The sequence below is a fragment of the Metschnikowia bicuspidata genome (genome assembly GCF_001664035.1).
Source record: "Metschnikowia bicuspidata var. bicuspidata NRRL YB-4993 chromosome Unknown METBIscaffold_3, whole genome shotgun sequence".
NCBI lineage: Eukaryota > Fungi > Ascomycota > Pichiomycetes > Serinales > Metschnikowiaceae > Metschnikowia > Metschnikowia bicuspidata.
In genome coordinates, this window is record NW_017387733.1 from 24999 (window position 1) to 38666 (window position 13668).

General features: G+C 49.7%; 6 protein-coding genes across 6 annotated transcripts; 3 read left to right on the top strand and 3 right to left on the bottom strand.

Moving 5' to 3' along the window:
- Positions 1-419: 419 nt before the first annotated feature.
- METBIDRAFT_77994 (putative E3 ubiquitin-protein ligase) lies at positions 420-3631 on the bottom strand (the record flags this gene model as incomplete). Its single annotated transcript, XM_018858799.1, has 2 exons — positions 420-2912; positions 3590-3631. 2 exons carry the CDS (start codon positions 3629-3631, stop codon positions 420-422), a joined length of 2535 nt encoding a protein of 844 aa, XP_018711358.1.
- A 200-nt stretch (positions 3632-3831) lies between these two features.
- METBIDRAFT_164622 (uncharacterized protein) lies at positions 3832-4479 on the bottom strand. The gene has a single exon (XM_018854647.1). The coding sequence runs from the start codon at positions 4325-4327 to the stop codon at positions 3929-3931; it is 399 nt and encodes a 132-aa protein (XP_018711359.1). The 5' UTR covers positions 4328-4479; the 3' UTR covers positions 3832-3928.
- A 152-nt stretch (positions 4480-4631) lies between these two features.
- METBIDRAFT_11464 (uncharacterized protein) lies at positions 4632-7904 on the top strand (the record flags this gene model as incomplete). Its single annotated transcript, XM_018853996.1, has 1 exon — positions 4632-7904. One exon carries the CDS (start codon positions 4632-4634, stop codon positions 7902-7904), a length of 3273 nt encoding a protein of 1090 aa, XP_018711360.1.
- Positions 7905-8348: 444 nt separating this feature from the next.
- Positions 8349-10562, top strand: NUP85 (Nup85p; the record flags this gene model as incomplete). The annotated part of the gene is made up of 1 exon (XM_018853997.1): positions 8349-10562. One exon carries the CDS (start codon positions 8349-8351, stop codon positions 10560-10562), a length of 2214 nt encoding a protein of 737 aa, XP_018711361.1.
- Positions 10563-10771: 209 nt separating this feature from the next.
- Positions 10772-11785, bottom strand: CUP5 (H(+)-transporting V0 sector ATPase subunit c; the record flags this gene model as incomplete). The annotated part of the gene is made up of 2 exons (XM_018858800.1): positions 10772-11240; positions 11772-11785. 2 exons carry the CDS (start codon positions 11783-11785, stop codon positions 10772-10774), a joined length of 483 nt encoding a protein of 160 aa, XP_018711362.1.
- Positions 11786-13198: 1413 nt separating this feature from the next.
- On the top strand, positions 13199-13576 carry METBIDRAFT_40811 (RNA binding protein; the record flags this gene model as incomplete). Its single annotated transcript, XM_018857318.1, has 1 exon — positions 13199-13576. One exon carries the CDS (start codon positions 13199-13201, stop codon positions 13574-13576), a length of 378 nt encoding a protein of 125 aa, XP_018711363.1.
- Between the last annotated feature and the right edge of the window lie 92 nt (positions 13577-13668).

Genomic DNA, 13668 nt, shown 5'->3' on the forward strand with positions numbered 1-13668 from the left:
GTCCTTAATGCTTGTTATTGCTGAAATTAGACACAATGCGCGACATCATAGAACCGAGGCCAGACCTCTTCAATGAAACGTGAAGGCTGTGTTATTGGCCGAGTCGACAATTGTTGAAATTGACCGTATTGGTCCACCGAGCAGCTCGATGATGAGCATCAGGCTCAATCCACCTCATGTCTGGCAACCACGTACAAACAGAAAAAACCGAATTTCATCAAGAGAACAGGAATGTATCAGGGAAATTACTCCTCGCAACACACGAATCAAAGGGAGCGTGAAATTGAGATAAAAATGAGGAGCTAAGGTACTGGGTGATTTCAAAGCAGGACCCTGGAAGATACCGACTAACCCAATATTTCTCCATCGCACATGGCAATGTGTGCGCTGATAGTCACCTGCCAGAAGACTCGTCAAAATTACTGGATGCCGAATCCGGCCAGCATGTAGATTGCTTTCGAGAGCTTGTCAATCATCTTCTCTCGCGAGCTGTATTCGTAAATGGCAAGCTCATTGAAACAAGTGTGTGCGGTTGGTAGTCGATCACTGTCTCTACCATTACTCAATCGGCTGATTCGAAGACTCAAATTCTGAATGCCCGTGGCAGGCACTCGATCTGACCCTGTAACGAATAGCAACAACTGCTTCTGTTGTTGGAATGTGAGTCCTGACATATATTCCCAGAACCATTTCACCGTCAAGGAGTTCTCGGCATCCTCTTTTCTACCCCATCCAGAGTACTTAGTGACAGACTTGAGAATATCGACATCAAAACTTTTTTGCTCACTACCGCAAAGAAGCAATTGAATCTCGTCTGGCAGAAATAAGGAGAAAGCGTTTCCATCAACAACACTCGAAAACCCGTTTTTGAGAGCTCTTAGCTGGGCCTCAATGCCTTCAACGAGAAAGAATCTCGCGTACTTGTCGATGTACATCTCCCTGTTGTGAACTGTGACAGCCACGTTGCTGCCATTTTCAATCAAATTGCGATGATGGTATTTACCATAAACATCCAGGAATGTTACGTCAAACACCAAGTTGACGGCATCAAGCTCATCGGCAGTGTATTCTCTCAACTTGAACAAGTTGCGCGCTGCTTCTGGGTATAAGTCTTTGTAGTCGGCGAGACCAACGGGTAAGTCGAGCAAAATCTTGTACAAGCCCAAAGGAAAGTTAAGGTCCAAAATCGTAGAGTTGTAGATCGCCAAGCCTAACACCGCACCGAACAAGTAGTATATCTCGAGGTCTCTCATGGGTATCACATTGAACCAAAGCAAGTTGGACTGCTCCACATTGTGAAGCATACCTGTTCTGGAGCTGAACAATGCGCGGGTCAATAGCAAGAACCATTCCTTCTTCAACCCTCCAGCATCAACTCCGGGCTCATTGATGAACTGCACTCGTAAACTCTTCTTCAAGTTGTTTTGATTGAGCTCGATGCACATGAGCGAGTCCTGAACTATGTGATCTCGGCGCACGCGCACTTTGAAGTACACATCCAAGGCTATGCGCTTGTCCAACGAGTTGATGAATGCCTCTTCGGCCTTGCGCTCCATCTGGCGGCGCGCCTCGTACTCGAGAATGGAAATCTTACCCCCCAAGGAGATGAGGAACGGGTATTGGCACATGTAGAACAGCGAGCACTGGGGCCGCTCGTAGACCAGGAGATAGTTCTCCGAAGTCCCATGTATGTAGTCAATGACAGTTTGTAGCGCGGGCTCAGTCTTGGACAGCTGTTTCACAGTTTTTTTCTTGCTCAGCCAAGAGTCGAAATCGAGCTTGACGTTGACAAAGTCCACGAGCGAGTTGTAGAACGCGTTTACAGGAAGCCTGTCGTCACTCAAACGGATGTAGTTGGCTTTGACAAAAAGGCCGAGAGCACCCGACGCCGTGCGCAAGTGGTAGTTGGACGTGTACTGGTGGAAGCGAATCTTGAGGTCCTGCTTCTTCTTGCCTGCGGATTTCCTCGGTAGTGCCGGCGCACCCCGTGACCAGCCAGGAGCCTCGTCTGGGGCTTGCCCCATTTCTTCCTTCAATTGGCTCAAGTGGAAGTATTCGTCGTCGAGGGCCATGTGGGAATTGCAGCTAGTGTGCCGCTGCAGTTGCGGGGCCGCCGCTTCCTGGGCGCCCAGGCTGCCTCTTCGCATGACATCCAGATTGTTGGCGAGGAAAAGATACCTCTTCAACTGGAACGTGATGTACAAGTTAATGAGGTCCACCTTCTTTGAGAAGTCGTCCCGGGAGAGCTTCAGGAACCAGCTGGCAAGGTAGTTGCCCGAGACGCGGGACTCCGCCTGGCTCAAGACGCCGAGCACCCGCTTAACAATCTCGTAACAGAGCGCCTGGATCTCCGGGACCTCGGCCATGGATTTCGGCACCGTGTTCCCTGCAGAGTCCCAGTTGTTCAAGGCCTTGTGCAAGATAGGGATCTCCAAAAGCACCATGGCCCAGTGAAGATTCCGCGCGTCGTCACAGAGGCTGATCGGTAGCCGCCTGAGGCAGTTTCTCGCACCAGTCAACGCACAGTAGAGCGGTTTTTTCGACGGGAGCAGAAGCAAAATACCAAACGTCCTGCGCACGTCGGCAAAGTCCACGTTGCTGCAAGAGTAGTGGGCCCGGCGGCTGCGTGGCTTGATCTTGAACGAGCTGTTGAGACACGCCATGCTGGAAAACGCGGCCATCAAGTAGTCCAGCAAAGGCTTCAACTTCACATGCAATTCGTGGGCGCTTTTTGCCCGCTCGCCCCGGAGACAGGTGGCGGCCATGTGATCCACGCGGGCCGAGGACACCGGGTGGACGGACGGCGGCTGCGTGCTGTCGAAATCCGTGCACAAACAGGTCGTCTGGCACTGGGCACAGAAGAACTTTGTGGCGTCGCTCTCCGAGACCAAGACCGTGCCACAGCACGTGCACTTGAACACGCTGCGGGCATCCTCGGCAAAGGCCTTAGCCGCCGGCGGCAGACAGGCCGCTTTTGGCGACGACTGGATCCTGAGGAGATCGAGAATTTTCCACGACAGCGACTTGGGGTATGCGCTTTGCGGCAGGGACATCCCGCCAGCGCCGCGTGCACAAACAGAAAGTGCCGGCGGCAAAAAAGGGCGTCACGTGAACTAAAAAAAATCAGGCCTGTGTTTCTGGGTGTACTCTCAGATTTCGGGGACCGGCGGGTGTTTGGACGTGGTCCAAAAGTATGCAATCGGCCAGGACGGGCCTGGTGCGGATTTATGGGTGCTGGACCAGATCGAGCCAATTGGGCCGGGCCGTTGTTTTTGGACTGGCGTGATGGTTTCTGAATGGTAAAAGCAAATCTCTATAGCGAGTTCTAGATAGATAGCCAGGGTTCACGAAACAAGCACCAGTATACTTGCTGGCGTGCCATCTCTTGTCTGTGGAGGATTATGAGCCGGTGTGCATACAAGCCAGGGGCGGCTTATCAACGGCGCAGAAGAAAGAGGAAAGTCTAGGGTGGCAGTGGTGGCACGATGAAGCAATCTCCAGGTGCGGGAGGATTTCCTGGAATTGCGCCGGCCGTGATTATACGCCTTCAATAGAAGGTTGGGCTTGGAGACGGGCCCTCTTTCCGCACTCTGCCTATTATTTCCTGCGCCGCGCCGCACTGCCTCGCCATGACAGGGCCACGTGACCGAGAGGCACTGCCTCGCCTTTATAGGGCCACGTGACTGTTGGATGCTGCCCTTGGGTGGTTGTGGCAGTGGAGCTGTGGACTGCATGCAGACCGGCAAAGCCTTCCAGGGCCGAACACGAGCTGGGCAGAACGCCACAAGATGGTGCAGGTCACGTGACTGGCCCGCCGTGGCAAGCCCCGTGGGAAGCTGCGCGGCCAGCCCGAGCCATATCCCATGTCCAGGTCTTTCCGGGTGCACTTCGAATTAAAAGCACGCTGTAATTTTGCCTCTGTGTTGAATTACCTCTGTATTGAATTGTCTTTGTGTTGTTTTGCCTTTGTGTTGTTGTGGCTTTGTGTTGTTTGCCTTTGTTTTGTTTTGCTATTGTGCTGTGTTTTGCTATTGCGCTGTGTTTTTGACAGCCTGGCTAATTGGGGCCGTTGAGGCAACTGCCGACGCGCGTTATCAGACGATCTTGACAGTGTACCCTTCATATAAGTGAGGGAGCCGAAATCAAGAAACGTCTGATGAATTTTTTGAATGATGGATTCGGTGGTGCTTTTTGGTGTTGGTTTTGGTGGTGAGTTTGGTGGTGCTTTGTGATGGTGCTTTTTTTGTTGATTGCTGGCTCCGTCGATCTCGTCGTCCAGATACAAGTGCTCGACCACGCACCAAAAAAAGATAGGGCCAGATTGCATGGTGGCTTCTCGCTCCAACCAGGCCTTCGCATCTCACTGCCAATATTGGTTTCATACTGCGCCTCTGCCATCACCCACGAACCGCCACAAAGGGCACAATGCAACTCACATAAAACTCGCCCTCCTTTAGAAACCAAAAAAGCCGCTGGGTTCAATTACAGCTGCCCTTTTCAAACTACTTCCGCCGAAAGACGGATACCTAGAACCCCGCGTCACGTGAGAACACCCAGCCAGACCGCGCAACGCGCAGGCCTCCAGACATGTCATCTCCGTGAATTAGCCTTTCTTCAGGCAAGAAAAACACATGCTGTATTTGCTCAGCTCGCTCTACAAACAGGCACAGTCTGCACATGCCGTCAGAATCCAAGTAGACGGCTCGCCCTGTGAATTTCTCCTTGTGGACGCAAACGGACCTCGGCTCACGGCATGGCACCTAGACCTGGCCCCACGGGCCCAGCAGTATCTTTCTGCCTGCCACAACATGGACCGCCAGTCCGATATTTTGGCTTTGGCACCTCTCAAGCTAAAAAACAAAAACAGCCGGATTGCCGTCCTCTTAAAGTCGCAGCTCGAAATCTTGGATGTGCTGCGGGAGGCGTTTGTTCCACGCACGGTGGTGCCGTTTCTGGAAGTCTCGGGCCATCAGGACTCGCTTGAAATCGACCCGCTTCTTCTTTCATGCTCTGAGGGCACACACAGCTTCTTGCTATTATATAGGTACACTGGATTTGTCACCATCTTCAACCTCGAGGCGCTCCTATCAAACAAGTCCACCCTGCGCAAACGGAACCGCAAACATCTACCAGGGTCGAAAACCTTCTCGATCGGTAACGTTGTGGTGTCTCTGATGGCAATATCCAGAAAACAAGGTGCCCCGCTCATTGCTGTCCTATACAGAGACATAGACTTCAACTTCTCGCTACGTTACTACACGTTCCTGGCCGAGCTCAAGACGCTTTCCATGGTGCGCCAAATGGAGCAGTTCTCGGGCGCCCCCTCCCACGTGATGGGCGTGGGGGGTGGTTTCTTGGTGGCAAGCGATACGAAGCTTTGGTTTTTTCCTCCCCATTCCAAGACGGTGACTTTAGCCAATCTGGTGGGCGATCCAAATTTTCCTGTGTCATGCAACACGCTACATAATGTCGTGACTCTCGACATGTCTGTGAATGCCGACTCTTACCTCGGCTCGCGCATAGAGTGCTCCACACAGATCGACGACAATCGCTACTTGTTGGGCTCTGATTCTGGCACGACATTGTTGATCTATATTGAGATGAGTACCTCCCACTCAGTGACGACAGTGGAGCAGTTTCAGGTACTTGATTTGGGAAAATCCACCATCTCAACGAACTTGGTGCACCTCGAGGACAATGTGGTTTATGCTGGGTCCCGAAACTCTCGGTCCATTCTATTTCGGATCTTGTCTCTGGCGCCACACATCGACATACTCTCGTGCATGACCAACGCGTCTCCCATCTTGGACGCAACCTTGTGTACAAACAAGCACCGAAAATCGCTTTTGTTGGCCCGGGGTGGCTTTCACAGTGGCGAGCTCGAAATGGTTCTGGATTCTCCATTCAAGATCGAGCGTCAGCATGCAACCCATGTCGATCATGAGCTGGCGACGTTTACTGTCACAGACAACGATGGCGCAAAAGTTATCAATATCAAAGATGCCACGGGAAGTGTTTGCGAATGTCTCGATTATCCATCTCTCCACTCACGATCTCTCTCACTTTGCCTGATTGGCGATACTACACAAGAACCACAATTAGGACAAGGATATCTCGAGTCTTATAGAAAAAACAGCTCCCGGTTTTGGGTGGTAGATGATCTAAGAACAATAGAAGTTGTTGAGGGACACTCTTCTCTGGTCATACTCCATTCGAGTGAAACTCTCTCCATCTCCATGGGTGATGTAGACCAAGTAAGCTTTCTTGATTGGCACAAAGAGGGTGATCTGTTGAGTGTTATTATTGCTCTGTGTAGCGGGACATTAGTCCAAGTTTTGTTTACCGCAAAGGAGGCTAAGTTGATTGGTATGGTGCCTACAGGCTTAAAAGGCAAAATCTCGCTTTGTTACGCTTTTGGGGACTCACATTCCCTGATTGTTATGCTTGATGGCGAGGGACTCATATTTCAAGTTCCCGTCTTGGAGGTGAAGGACACAACGCCAGCTTGGGATCTCACATCTACGCAATATTTGATGGCCAGACAAAGTAGCGGAGTTTTCAATTTGAGGCGCAGCTCCACTGGCAAAATCCTTGTTTTCGATGCATTCTCCTTATTCTTTTTGCACCCTGTACAAGATGGAAGTTTCCGCTTTGAACTCAAAAAATTACACACCTTCAATTATCGATTGAGAACATGTGAGATCACGGAACTGGGCGGGACAGCTGGACTGTTGCTCATTTTGTTTGAAGACGGCACATTGAGTAAGTACCTGTTTGAAGAGCGACAGGGTGCCATTGAGTCGTACAGTTCCAGCAGCTTGATCTTGCTGAGCGTGAATGTTTCTGATCACTACACCGTGTCGTTACAGTTGGATACCACACCAAATATGAGCACGGGCCAAATGGACACGTTACCCTCGCTTTTGCTTCTTGATCTGCGGTCACTAAAGCTCTTGCATGTCTATAAACCCCGCGAGTCCATGAACTTTGTTGACATGTGTTTGATGGGCAAGGAGTATACCATCGAGAACAAAGCTTACATTGTGGTTGCCAATTCCGTTGAGAATCCACTTGAAATGCTTAAGCTTTTTAGGGTGGTGCTGGGGAAAATTGAGCCCGTCTCGAATATATCACTTCTGGGCAAGATCCCCAAGAGCTTCTCGTTTTCCAAAATCGCGTGCCACAAGAATAAGATTTGTATTGTTGGTGACGTGTCTCTTGAGTTCACACTTGAAGCCACAAAAAACCCGCAAAAAGAGGTTTGGAGAGGTGAGGTCTTGAAGCATGATAACGCACCATTTTTTGTTGCAGACGTCGACGGAAACGATAGCTTCTGGGCTCTAGCTGACGCTGTTCGTGGAGTCTTTGTGGCGCCTGTTTGTGAGTCCCGCTTATATCCACTTTCGAATCCTTTTGAAACGTCTTTTGCAACGGCAGTTGCTGTTTTAAAAAGCAGGCCTGTGCTTGTTTATGGTGACTCTGAGGGCAATATATGGGCTGCGGAACAAGTTGGCAAATGGCCAGGGAGCACCGCTAGAGTCGGCATATGTTGTGACCTGAGCTTTACACAGCTCTTCTGGACTAACGTGCGCGAACAAATTAACGACATAACAGTGGTTCTGGAAAATCCAGTCGCCATACTTTTCGCCACAGTAAAGGGAAATGTATATCGGGTGCAAGATCTAAAGGGGACACCTGCCGTGCAAGAGTATTTGGCAGAAGAGGTGGAATCTCGAGGCGAAACTGCAGGAGAACTCACGATAGACGAACGGGAGTTTATTGAAAACTCGTCGAATGTCTTTGATGGCCGAGCTCTAGAACTGTTCAATATGGCTGATCGCACCTGTTCTGAAGCGTTGCGGTGCGAGGTTGCGAAATTACGTTGTGAGTCCGTTCTCTTGTGAACCCGAGCGACACCATCTGAAAATACTGTACATATTTTTCGCTGGTCTTGGAATGTTAGAATATGATTCAGAACAAACTCCGTCTTTTGAGAACCCAAACTCGAGACACGGAAACTTTTGGATCAAGCGTTGACGCACAACGAATATAATGGAATGGTTCGTAGTGCGAACTTCCACTGCGCATATAAAGTGACAATCCACCAGGATCCAAGAATCAGCCCATACACCCGACTGGAGCGACAGGAAAAGCAGCCCGCATAACGCGGATGAAGAGGCTACACGGCTTGGCTTTCTCCAGTGTTTTTTCCCAAGAAAAAAATAACATTTAGCCCATGCCAGTCTTGTCGTGCCTGGCGACGATACACCCGTACACCCGATCTCGACTTTAGCCCGGCAGGTCAATGAGCATCGAGCCTTTGGGGCTCTAAAATAACACACCCAGCCATGCAATTCGAGGATATCGAGATGCTTGAGGTGCCAGACGACCTGTCTGTGACACTGGAGAACCACACAGAATCAATTTCGGATTCTGGCAGTGATCAGCATGCGGTCCCTGCAAAAGAGTACCCATCGTTCCAGGAATGGCTAGAGGGACAGAAAAACATCCAGTTTCAATTCAACAAATCCGAGTACAAGAAGTCGTACACGCATCCCAGCGATTTCGGGAACGCCCAGTCGGCGTACATCACCAGCCTATATAAGTCCGTGGAGGCGTTGGCGGCGCAAAAAATCGGCATTCTCGCGGCGCCTGCTGATGACGAGGCCCAGATCGGCGTGATTTCGTCGGCAAAGAATTTCGGCAAAAGCAAGGAAAGACAACACAATGACTCGTTGATAAACAGCGCGTTCTGCAAGCTTGTGGAGGCATTTTCTGCGTTCTACGACACGGTCAAGTATCAAGTTTCCGATGACGAAGCGCGCAATTACGAGAGCCTTGCGTCGCTTCTTGGGTGCATCCAGGCAAACTGGTTTGCGCTTTCGGAAAGACAGAAACCCGAGGAAATTGCCGAGTGGGTCAACCGGTATGACCCCAAGCCGGAAAACGATTTTATCGACGCGGTGATGTACAACAACCCCACTCCGTATACGCACTCGCAGTTCTGGACCTCGTATATGGGCACTCTCCTTGCCCGCGGCATGTTCGAACAGGCGGAGTCGTCGCTCCGCGCATGCAAATACGAGGCACTCGAGCAAGAGTGCCCCGAGCTTTATGTGATCATTCAGGATTTCACCACGCTCGTTGGAAACTACCAAGTCATGGCCTTGAAGGGCCAGTTTGCCGAGTGGAAGTACACCGTGTGCGAGTTCCGGGAAAACTACAAGACCATGAAAGCGGGGATCACCGACTTGGCCCACACGTCCATGGCGCTGCAGATCCACGATCTCCTCTGCCTTTTGAGTGGGTTCCCCAAGACTACTGCATCCTTTGTCTCCACGTGGTATGAGATGTACGCGGCCCTAGCGCTCTTCCAAGTCCGTGACGATGAGTCCGTGTACCCCGACTACTACCGGTTGGCCATAGCCGAGAAAGGCAGCAATGTGTCGTCGGAATTGGAGCAGGCGTTCAGAGACGTGATCTCCCAGAAGTTCCTCCGTGTGGTGCTTGCGGTGGATTCCCACGACCCAGCCACCGCGGCGTACGTCAGCAAATTGCTCGAGCTCAAGGGCTTTTTCTCGTCGTACTACGTCGATGTGACCGAGAAGATGCTCGATGGACCTGCGTCTTTGACCAAGAGATACGTGTCGGACTATTTGCTCACTAGGCATGCGTACGAGTGCTTGGAAGTGCACCAGTTGGTGCCTGTCGGGCTTGGCATTTTGTTGACACCCGTGGTTTCAGAGTCCCAGGAAAACACAGCCCAGTCGAAGCTCGTGGTCAGCGAGTTTTTGCCCCAATACCAGTGCTCCACCAATGATGACCTCGAGTGGGCACTTACTATCTGTGCAAAGCTCGGCCTCACCGGCATCATCAGAAAGCTTTTCTTGAAACAGGGCGAGAAATCGTTGAAAGATGGTCACCTTTTCGAGGCATTAAACATGCTTGTGGGTTGCTACGAAGAGACTGTGTCGTCCGAAGAGACAGCCAGTGCTTTGGCGGATATCCAGCACATTGTCTGGGATCTACTATTCCAAGATTGCTTGCTCAATAGCACTCCTGTTCCCGACGAGCTCTTGATGAACATTGTGTTGAACAATGTCGATCCAGAATTCAAAATCCACTCTGTCATCAGGCAATGCATTGCGCCATACGCGGTCCTTGCCGAGTTTTTCATGGCGGCGACAGACGTGGAGGGCTTTTCCCAGAATGTTTCCAGGCTTTTCCACTTGATCCGGTTCAACTACATGCCACGAAAGTTTACGTCGTTGCTACTAGCCCAGTTTCTCCCGTTGATCCCGAAGCAGAAGTTCGAAATGCCGCAATTAGTTATAATAACCGAACTCATAGATGCTTTCGAAGCTCACTGGAAGGCGGACCCCGAAGATTGCAACGAGCTCTATGAATTTGCTGTTGAGAATGTTCCTCAGGACGTCAATCACGATTGGAGGGTGCAGTTGCAAAGGGACGAGCAACAACTTCCGGCATCAGTGAACGATTTGATCAGAGACTTGAGGGAAAAGATAGTCGCCAAAATTGGCATGGTGTACATCAGGACATAAAGAGAAGTATTTCATTGAGTTTTTTTCTAGATTTGAAGAATCAAATTATACTTAGAGCATCTGACTTCGAATGAGCTTTGATAGAAATGAAGCATTGAATGTACGCGTTAACACGAGTGTCCTCAAGTAGCATCTTTTGTGAGCGACACAAAGACGTGTTCTATCCGTGCCGATAGATTGAAGGTCACCTTGTCTTTTCAAGCGGCCGCTTAACAGGTGACATCCTGAGTAGCTCTGGAGTTCAACAACAAAGCGACAATCAAACCGTACAAACCCAAGACTTCTGCGAAAATCAAAATCAAAAGCATACCGACGAACAATCTTGGTTGTTGGGCGTTACCTCTGACACCAGCGTCACCGACGATACCAATGGCAAAACCAGCAGCCAAACCGGACAAGCCGACGGACAAGCCAGCTCCCAATTGGATGAAGCCGGTGTACAAGGCTTGGGTTTGCTTCAAGGAGTCAGTGATCAACACAGAGACAACCAAGCCATAGATGGCAATGATACCGGCCAAAATAATAGGGACAATACTTTTGAACAACAAGTCTGGTCTCAAGACACAGGTGGCACACACACCGACTCCGGACTTGGCAGTACCGTAAGAGGCACCGAAACAAGTGAAAACAATGGCGGCTGTACAACCGATAGCACCGAAGAAAGGAGCGTAGACTGGACTAGAAGAAGTTAGTACAATGAAAAATTGCATGCGTGAGTCATGTGGTCAAATCCCGATACAATGTGCCAGGTGTGAAGACAAGCCGACGTGAACGTCAATTCGGCTTGCTTCGGCCAAACAGTGAAGGTTGCTAGTTATTGCCTTGTTCCTCATTGTACTACACGAGCGAAAAAATGTAGTCGGGTGTTTGGTCGACAAATGGCCTTGGGGGTTATACGCCCCTTTTTGAGCGGCCAGCCGCGGGCGATAGCGGCGACAATAAAAAACGAGAATCAGGTGATACAACCGCCCATTTGCTCTCTCATTTGATGAACGTTTGCTATTCCCTCTATTTCGTGACGTAGAGTTAAATTGAGATGAAAAGCGAGTCGGCTATTCTTATCATGTTTACGTGGGTATGAACGTTGATAACAATTGGACGAGCACCGGGCATAAAAACAGAGGGCGGCAAAGCCATGATTTTGGCTAGCCTCAGGCTTCGGATAGAGGCAATCGTCACGTGGGCAGAAAATCAGGCAGGTGTACATACCACAAATCAGACATTCTGGAGGAAGTGATTGATTCAAGTAGAAAAGCAACTGGTGGGTTTTGAGATAAAGCTCAACGTTCACCTTAATTTTTTCTCGGAGATTCCCAGGTGGGGGGTCAGTACAGGACCTGTGCTGCGATTTGCGCTCTGCGTAATCGTGGTACCTTTGTGTCTATTTATGATAACGAGAGTAGTGTGGAGAAGACTGAAGGGTTCAAGAGTATATGGGACTTTTAAATTCTTGGGCTCCCTATTATTTTAAAATTGGGCTTTAATTTCCGTTGGGGATATTCGACTTCAGTAAGTACAGCCCGCACGTGGCTCCGGTCACGTGCACAGCTTTATCAGGCCAGGGCGACCGTGGCTCGGTTGCATACATTACTGAGCTGTTGATTCGCTCCATGAGATATATTTACCTTTGCGATTCTTTTTTAGCATTTCGAGATTGTAGCTGGAATCCGAAAGCATGTGATTGAAAGCCCATCGCTCAGGCTCCTAGCCAATAGCAGATAAACGAGATGTATGTTCTGCTGATTGCATACTTGGGAAGCTGAAAACTGTATTTTAAAACTGTACTTTGTAGCTCAGAACTTGTTTCTTTCAAAATTGGCGCAAGGATAGAGAAGAAGCCAGCTGTGTGATGAAGGCACAATAATAATCTGCTCGCAGTGGTATCCTCAAATTTTGGCGAAAGAGATGAAGCACCGGTACCCTGATTTCTGAGTACGGGTTTGAAGCGTCATTTCATCTTATGATCTTCTGAGTCGGGCAAAAGTCGCACTTCTACTAGCAAATCACTCTCAACGGTCAACTAAAGAGAGGCTTCAATCTAAATTTTAATTTATGGAGCAACGTATGAGGGCGCCTTTGAATACTATTCCTGAGACAGCTCATACTCACCGAGGTGCTTCTTAATTCCACCTGTGTGCAGACCATGGGTTGCACGACGGGGTCCCTAAACACCACACATTATTGTAATCCGCTAGATGTGGCACGTAGCACTTGTCAAAGGCTTTGGCAAATTTTTGAGAAAATCAACACCGTTCCATACTGAATGGAGCAACCTCTGGATAGGGTGTCATAGTCATTGTGCACATCTCAGCTACAGCCAACTGCCAAAGTCTAGCCTCAATTTTCACTCCCCAGATTTACAAAGCAACAAACAATTATCAACCCGGAATATAGGCTCTGCTTTCTGGGGTTCTCTCTGTTATGACCTCTAACTTCAGTGTTTCAGCCACTGCCCAGGTTCACCTCCCAATTGGGCTCGCGGCGGGCTTGGTGGACCTGCACACAGTCCACCATCGCGGGCGCATCGCCTAAAGCCCATCCCGAAAACCCAGTGAAAAGATCTTTCGTACTACATTCGGTGAGCTAATTACTGCAAGGAGCCAGAAACACGAAACCACTACCCCAATCTAATCAATATGTCCGCTAACCCTAAAGCCTTTCCATTGGCCGACTCTGGCTTGTCCCAGCAAATCCTCGATGTTGTTCAACAAGCTCAAAACTTGAGACAATTGAAGAAGGGTGCTAACGAGGCCACCAAAACTTTGAACAGAGGTATCTCTGAGTTCATCATCATGGCTGCCGACACTGAGCCTATTGAGATCTTGTTGCACTTGCCTTTGTTGTGTGAGGACAAGAATGTCCCATACGTTTTTGTGCCTTCCAAAGCTGCTTTGGGCAGAGCCTGTGGTGTCTCCAGACCAGTCATTGCCGCTTCCGTGACTTCTAACGATGCCTCGTCCATCAAGAACCAGATTTACGGTATCAAGGACAAGATCGAGACTTTGTTGATCTAAGCACACTCTTTGGTGTCGTCTGTTTTGTGAGCCCTGGAAGGATTGTATATTTCTTTACATCACATAATAGGATGATTTATTGGGTTCTTTGT

Coding starts and splice junctions, on each gene's coding strand:
- METBIDRAFT_164622 (XM_018854647.1), bottom strand. CDS start 4,327: ATGCAATCTGGCCCTATCTTTTTTTGGTGCGTGGTCGAGCACTTGTAT.